Raw genomic sequence first — 6,838 nt, forward strand, 5'->3', positions numbered from 1 at the left:
CGAGCAACAAACGGGTCTCTTCTTCACATCGTTTTATTTATCTTTTTACATCACATGGGAGGCATGGGAACGTATTTTGTCATTGCTACAAAGAAGACTTTACAAAGCACACAAATACTAAACTGGGCAAAGTAGGAATGCAGTGAGTGCAGACAGTTTCTGCAGGAGCATAAAACTCTCAAGTGCTTTGAGAGAGAAGATCAGGGGGAAGAGGGGGGGAAAGGAAAGATAAAGGAGGGAAAATTATAACGAACAGGGCTCATCATCCTTGTTGATTTGACCCTGCAGATAGCATCAACAACAAGAAAAAAAACTTACAATCATCAGTATGAATAGGTAATGTTACAGCTAAAAGTACAGAGAGTGTTCACAGAAGTACTGATAATCTAACACAATCATCGCCATCATTATCATCGTGGTTATTATTACTAATGGTTTTGTTTAAGATGTTTCGACAGCACAGGACACAGTGCAACTCACAGTGCAACTCAGCACATCACAAACATGCATTCAGCAGCATGGCATTAAAAAAAGGAAAGAGAATGTAACAATAAAAAGGCATAAAATGTAACCGCAGCTTATATTTACAAACATTGGCCGTTACGAATTTGGCCTGTTTTGGTATGGAGTTCATCTTGTAAAATGCTGGATCGTCCCTCTTATTCAAATCAGCTTATACAGTATGTGCTGAAATAGGTGTCAGCAAAAAAAGCGCAAACAATTAATTCTCATTGTGACAATTCTGTGAAGTGTGTAAGATAAGGCCTCACTGTGGTCTTTGAAATACAAAAATACATAGCTAAAGTACTACATTCACAAATCTCTTGCAATGTTACTACAATAAAAACTAGATCTATCTGCTTAATACCAAAGGTAAACATGAATTTGAATTAATAACTCTAGAAAAAAATCTCTTTCTATTAAAAATACATTCCCTTGTCAGGACCCTTTTTTTTTTAAAGACTGACTGCAGCCACTTAACGATACTAACTCTACACAGTAGTGTCCATAGACTCGCCCACCTCACTAGGAACAACACTGATTGGTAAAGGATCTGTGCTGTCATCTTTCTCAGAGGATTTAGCCAATCCTTGCTTTTCCTCCTGCTGTCCCAGTTTCTTATTGGCTGAAGTTGAGCTGCAATCCTCCACAATGTCAGTGTCATTGGTTTGAGCCTTGGAGGGGGTATTGGTCAACGCTCCGGGGTGAGTTTTCATATGGCCCTGTTGATGGGACACACAACACAATGGTAATTCACTCACAAGCCCAGAAGGATGAAATCCTCACTCGACACAAAATTGTATTACTACTTTAATATCTTCAGATTACAAAATCAAAATCCACAATATCTTCAACCTTTACCTTTAGTCCGCTACGGCTGGCGTATGCCTTTCCACACTGGGAGCAGCTGTAGGGTTTGTCAGGGCGAGGAGGCTGGGCGTTCAGGGCTGGTGCTGGGACAGAAGGCTCTGGGTCCTCTGAAGGCTTTTCTTGCACACTGTAACCCTCCTCTATTGGAGCATCCTTCTCTGGGTCCAACACTGGCAAATGCTCTATGAGTGTGGTGGTCTCACTCTTGCCTTTGCTTTGAGCAGCATCTTTCTCTTGTGCCTCCTGTGGTACACTGCCACAGGCCTCTTGTGCTTCAGCGATAGCTTTGGGGCTGGCTGGTGGTGTGAGTGCAGGTGAGGGATTTGCAGCTGGGGGTTTGGGGTTAGAATCAGGACTTGTGGTGGGTTTGTCTGTGGAGCAGACTTCGTCATTACTAACCCCTGAATGCAGCGTATCATTTTCTACTCCAGGCTTTGAAACACAGAGGGATAGAGGGGTGTCATCTGCCTCTGCGTCTCCATTCACTACAGTTGAATGAGAACTAGTTAAGGGTGCATTGAAAGGGCTGGTGCTGCCCAGGTCAGCATGTGTCTCCTCTTCAGAGTATAGGGAGCTGTTCATGGGGCTACCATCAGCTAGGGTGTTGTCTCCCAGACGCAGGGGGTCCTCGGCTCCCACTGAGGGAGGATTACGGGTCAGGGGTGGGCTAACACTTGGTGTTGAACCCTCTGATTCCTCTGTCTTCACAGAAGTGGTCTCAGCAGCTGTGGATTTCTTAATAGTTGACCCTGAGTTGAGAGCATCAGTTGGAGACTTGGAGCTTTTTGTTAAGGCCAGAGGAAGAAGTTGTTGGGCTATAGATGGGGAGTTCTCACGCTCATACATGACAGCATTCTCCATTTCCGCAGCGTCTTCAGAAGGCATATCTTCGTCAGGTGGTATTTGCCCTCCTAGGTGCAAGCGGATATGGTGCTGTAGAACCAAGGCATTGGTGAACTTGCGTGGGCATAATGGGCAAGAGTTCAAGGCACGGGAGTTGGCCGGTCTTGCACGGTGAGTGGCCAGGTGGGCTCTGAGGCTGCCCTTAGTGGAGAAGGAACGACCACATAGCTTACAAGGGAATGGCCGCTCCCCCAGATGTGTGGCCTGGTGCAAACGCAGAGCTCTGGGGCAGCTGAGGACACGCAGACACACTCCACACTGATTAGCAGCCTGGGCGGTAGGCAGAGAATGGGTAGTCATGGTAGTTGTAGTGCCAGAACCTGAGACTCCCTGGCTGGTCATTAGTCCAACAGCATTGGCACTTGGGCTCAGGCCAAGAGCAGCCAACATTTCCCTGCGATAGGCACTGGAGGTGGTAGACAAGTCATGGCCGTGTGTGTCCCCATTTGCTTCAGCAGGTGATTGTGAGGAGGCAGTTGAAGAAGAGGCACCTCCCTGAGGCCGCCTTTCAAGCTTCTGTACCAGGCGCTGCAACTTGGAGGTGTCTGAGGTCTGGGTAGAGGCGGTGGGCGAGGATGAAGAGGGGGAGGAGGTTGATGGTTTGGGAAAAGGTGGAAAGGGGAAGGGTAGCTGATGATGTGAAGTAAGGTGGGAAGTGGATGGGTGGCCTGGGGGCCGTAGAAGTGCAAGGTGATGAGGGGATGTACCTCCAGGAAAGAGAATCTTAGGCAGGTGGGCCAATTGGGAATATGGGGAGCTTGTATGGAGGGAGGAGTGTGGAGGTGTGTTTTCATCAAATCGCTGCTGCTTTGCTCCTTTGAACTGGCTGCCCATGGAAGAGGAGGAAGACGAGGATGAAGCAGAAGGCAGCCCAGTGCTAGATGTGCTGGCAACAGCTGCAGCCGAGGCCCTGTTCAGCTGAAGCAGCGAGTGGGCTGTGGACAGCAACGCCATGTCTACCGAGGGGGGCAGAGGTAGAGAGGAAGGCGAGGGCCGAGTGGACCCACCAGACAAGAATCCTAATGCCATGTTCTCTGTCATCCCTGGAATACTTCCTTTCACTCCATTAAATGGCTCGTCATCATCAGCCCGCCGTTTTCTCCTTCTCTGGATGGGACCAGGAGCACTCTGTGTTTGCTCTGACAGTGCTGGGGGCAACAGGGACAGGGACAGCTCTGGGTTCTGCTCTCTGTGTCGCAGGAAATGGGCTTTGAGGTTCCCTCTGGTTGTAAAACGGCTCAAGCAGACTGGACACTGGTAGGGCCTCTCACCGGTATGCGACCTCAGATGGATCTGGAGTGATGAATCGCTGCTTAACACCTTGCCACAAAAACGGCATGCATGTTGAGGGCGTCCTGATGAGGCAGAGCCCAGAGAGGAGCTGGGCTGTAGTTCCTGGGAATGGCTGGTTGTAGGAAGGGGAGGGGTGGGGAAACTGATAGCATTGCCATGACCAAATGAAGAGGTGTTGGATGATTTCTCATGGAGGTAGCGCGGTGGTAGGCCTAGTGACAAGGAAAGAGGGTGTAGGGAGGCAACAGAGGAGCTAATAGTGGATGAAATGGATGAGGAAGAGGAAGAGGAGCATGGAACTCTGCTGCCCTTGACATGTGAAACACCTGATTTGGAGACAGATGGCTGGGGGAAGAGGGAAGATGGAAGACCAGTCAAAAGAGATGAGGCTGTGGTTACTGGTGTGGCAGTGGAGGGGTGTGTCGGTGACGAAGATGCTGCTCCTGTGGTCTTGTGGTTGCTGTCTGCACCATTGGCCTGTGTGTTATTATCTTGGCCAAAGACCGCACCTCCAAGCCTGAGAACGTGCCTACAGATCTCCTCTGTTATCTGCATCTGGTGGATTTGCCTCTGCTGTAAAATCCTCAGCTCCTCTAAGAGTACTGCCAGGGTTGGTGACACCTGGATCTGTCCATGCTGCCCCGGAGAGCTGGAAGCCTGCTGATGACCTGGACTGGAGCTGTCACGGTGAGGCTGCACACACTGAGAAGATGAAGAGGAGGAGGAAGAGTAGGAGGTAGTAGTGGTGGCTGAGCTGCCTATCGGTGGGGAGGTCATGGTGGAGTGAGAATTTCCTTGGTGGGACAGGCTGTGGGAACCTGAGGTTTGACCCAGGGGAGGAGGTGAGTGAGTCTGGGATGACAGCGAGGGGTGAGGAAAGTCTGGGGAGAGCGAAGAGTGGGTGTTTGGGAGGGAGGTGGTAAAGGGGGCGATGTGGCTGGGCCAGTGGGGAGGAGGCGAGCTCTCGCTGGGCAAGGAGGGGGCGTGGAGCCCACCAGGGGATGGGCGAGGGGCCAGAGGTGGCTGGCAGTCTTGGAGAGAGTTGGGGGATGATGAGGAGGACCCTGATGAGGTCACTTCTGAGCCAAGAGATGTGGAGGGTGACTTCATACCCAGGTGATCATCTGAAGAATGATAGACAAAAAGAGATTTTTTTTTTTTTTAAACTTACGTTTTGTTTGTTTCTTTACACACGTTTACATTATACAATACCCAGTGTCCAATTTCAGACCAGGTATGTAAATTAATTATAACATTCTACTTTAGTTACGGTCTATTTATTTCATTAGTTCCCCTTATTGTTACAAGTTAGGTTTGCAAATTTGTGTGCAAACCAAAAGATCTTCTTCTAACTTCAAAAGAAAGGCCTGCTAGGAAATGGTATTTAACAAACAAATAAACAAGAGCAAGAAACTCTGCAGTCCATGAGTCTTTGTAATGTCTTGTCTCAATCTGTGCTCTCCGGAGCAAAACTCCTCAAACATCTTGCACACACAAAAAAGCTTACAGACCACCTTGCTGCTATGGCAACACATTTTAGAGGACAATGGGCATCACCAAGACAACCCATAACCCCTCTTAACCCACCCCCTCCCTACAGCAGTTACGTCTTTCATCTCCCTATTCACCCTTCCCCCTTTACGTCACATTGGAGGTCAAGGGTCAGGCCAAGCTAAGGGTTCTGGGCACTGTCCAGACACTCTGATTGGTCAACTAATCTGACCTCTCCTGCTCAGGGGTCAAATTCTTTCAGAATCTTGAGCACAGAGTGAGAAAGAGTTAAAAGAAAAAAGAAGGGGGGAGGGTAAAAACAATGGAGGGACAAACTAACTATTCCCTCCTGGAGTGATATAGTGATGGAATGAAAGACTGTACCTCTGTGAAATCCCTTCCCTGTGACTTATGAACAAACCTGAACCTGCAGGAGACACCAAAATATATCCCAGGCTAAACATCTTTTCTGGAAGTCTTTAGTGTGAAGATATAACCCATTGCAACACAGAACAAGTGTAATTGCAATCTCTATCCTCTCTGAATCTTTTATAAACCTGAGGCCCCCCCCCCCCCTCCCGAAACTGTGTAGGAGTATACAGTCAATAGGGTTGGGGGCGAGAAAGAGGGAGAAAGAAAGGGGAGGGAAGTATTGAGAAGGTGGAAAATGGGGGAAGAGGGGTGCATAAAAGAGAAAGGCATGGAAGAAGAGCAAAAGAAGAGAGGAGTTGAAGATTAATCTTTACCAAAAACACTACCTTCCCTTCCCCCCACCCATGATTCTTATTGTTAACAAATAAGAGAGTGCTCTATTCTAATCAAAGACCTCCAGCAGTCAGTGCTGAGCAGCCTGTTGGTTTCCTAGAGGAGAAACTGCACATGGAAATGGCCACAGATGTATGTTAGTTAATCCTCCTCTATTCATTTCACAGGGACACGTTTATTGGCCCCGACCAAAGTGCCTAAGGCCTCCATTTAGTGGGGCCCATTACAGTGAATGACTGAGAAGGAGGGGTTTCTTTAGTTGATAAACTTAGATCTAAAACTTTTTAGTCTGTTAATTCAAGTGATTTTGTTAAAATGTGGCCATGCATGAATAAACGTATGGAAATGACCGCTATCAACAAGAAACCACACAATAAATATCGTACACAATTCATGTAGGCCTGCGTCCAAACCCAAACTTTTGCTTTTGTTAAGTTCTCTAAGGATTTTAAGAGTTAGAATGAATGCAGTGATGAGCACCATTAAGGTGCAGGATGGATGCTCTCTTTAAAGAAACTTAAGACAAAAACACATGCACACTCGTAAAGATGTTTACTTACCCTGAGAAAGCAGCCGTGGGCCCCCCGGATCCGCGTTAACTAAATGCTGGGGTCGCTTCTGCTTCCGGCGTGACATGATTCACTGCGACTCAGACAGAGAGGGGGGCATCAGTCGGTTGAATGGCAGTAGGCACGTTTTTGCGCACTTGGAAGCGCTCCTGAAAACATCCAAGCATCTAAAGTTCAAAAGTCGCCCACATCCCGCAAGTCCCGGGATAAAAAGAACATTTAAAAATGTGTGAAATAACTTCTAAATGTAAAAAGATTTTCTTTTTATGTAAGAAAGTGAAAAAAAAAACACATAGGTGTTTGGAAATCCGCAGGTCTGCACCGTGTCATATGAAGCTGCCGTGAGTGCGTGTGTGTGGCTGTTTTCTAAAGTCTCTTCTCCCCCAAAAACTTGTCCAATTTGCGCCCCTCCTCTCCCGCTGCTGCCCCGCTGCATGCACATACAA

General features: G+C 47.9%; 1 protein-coding gene across 1 annotated transcript; it reads right to left on the reverse strand.

Annotated features, from left to right (window-relative positions):
* si:ch211-212k18.5 (sal-like protein 4) lies at positions 1-6,769 on the reverse strand. Its single transcript, XM_032544256.1, has 3 exons — positions 6,384-6,769; positions 1,363-4,691; positions 1-1,223 (listed from the first exon to the last, which is right to left on the reverse strand). Exons 1-3 carry the CDS (start codon positions 6,457-6,459, stop codon positions 993-995), a joined length of 3,636 nt encoding a protein of 1,211 aa, XP_032400147.1. The 5' UTR covers positions 6,460-6,769; the 3' UTR covers positions 1-992.
* Between the last annotated feature and the right edge of the window lie 69 nt (positions 6,770-6,838).

This window comes from Etheostoma spectabile, chromosome 19 (genome assembly GCF_008692095.1).
Source record: "Etheostoma spectabile isolate EspeVRDwgs_2016 chromosome 19, UIUC_Espe_1.0, whole genome shotgun sequence".
NCBI classification, from domain to species: Eukaryota; Metazoa; Chordata; class Actinopteri; order Perciformes; family Percidae; genus Etheostoma; species Etheostoma spectabile.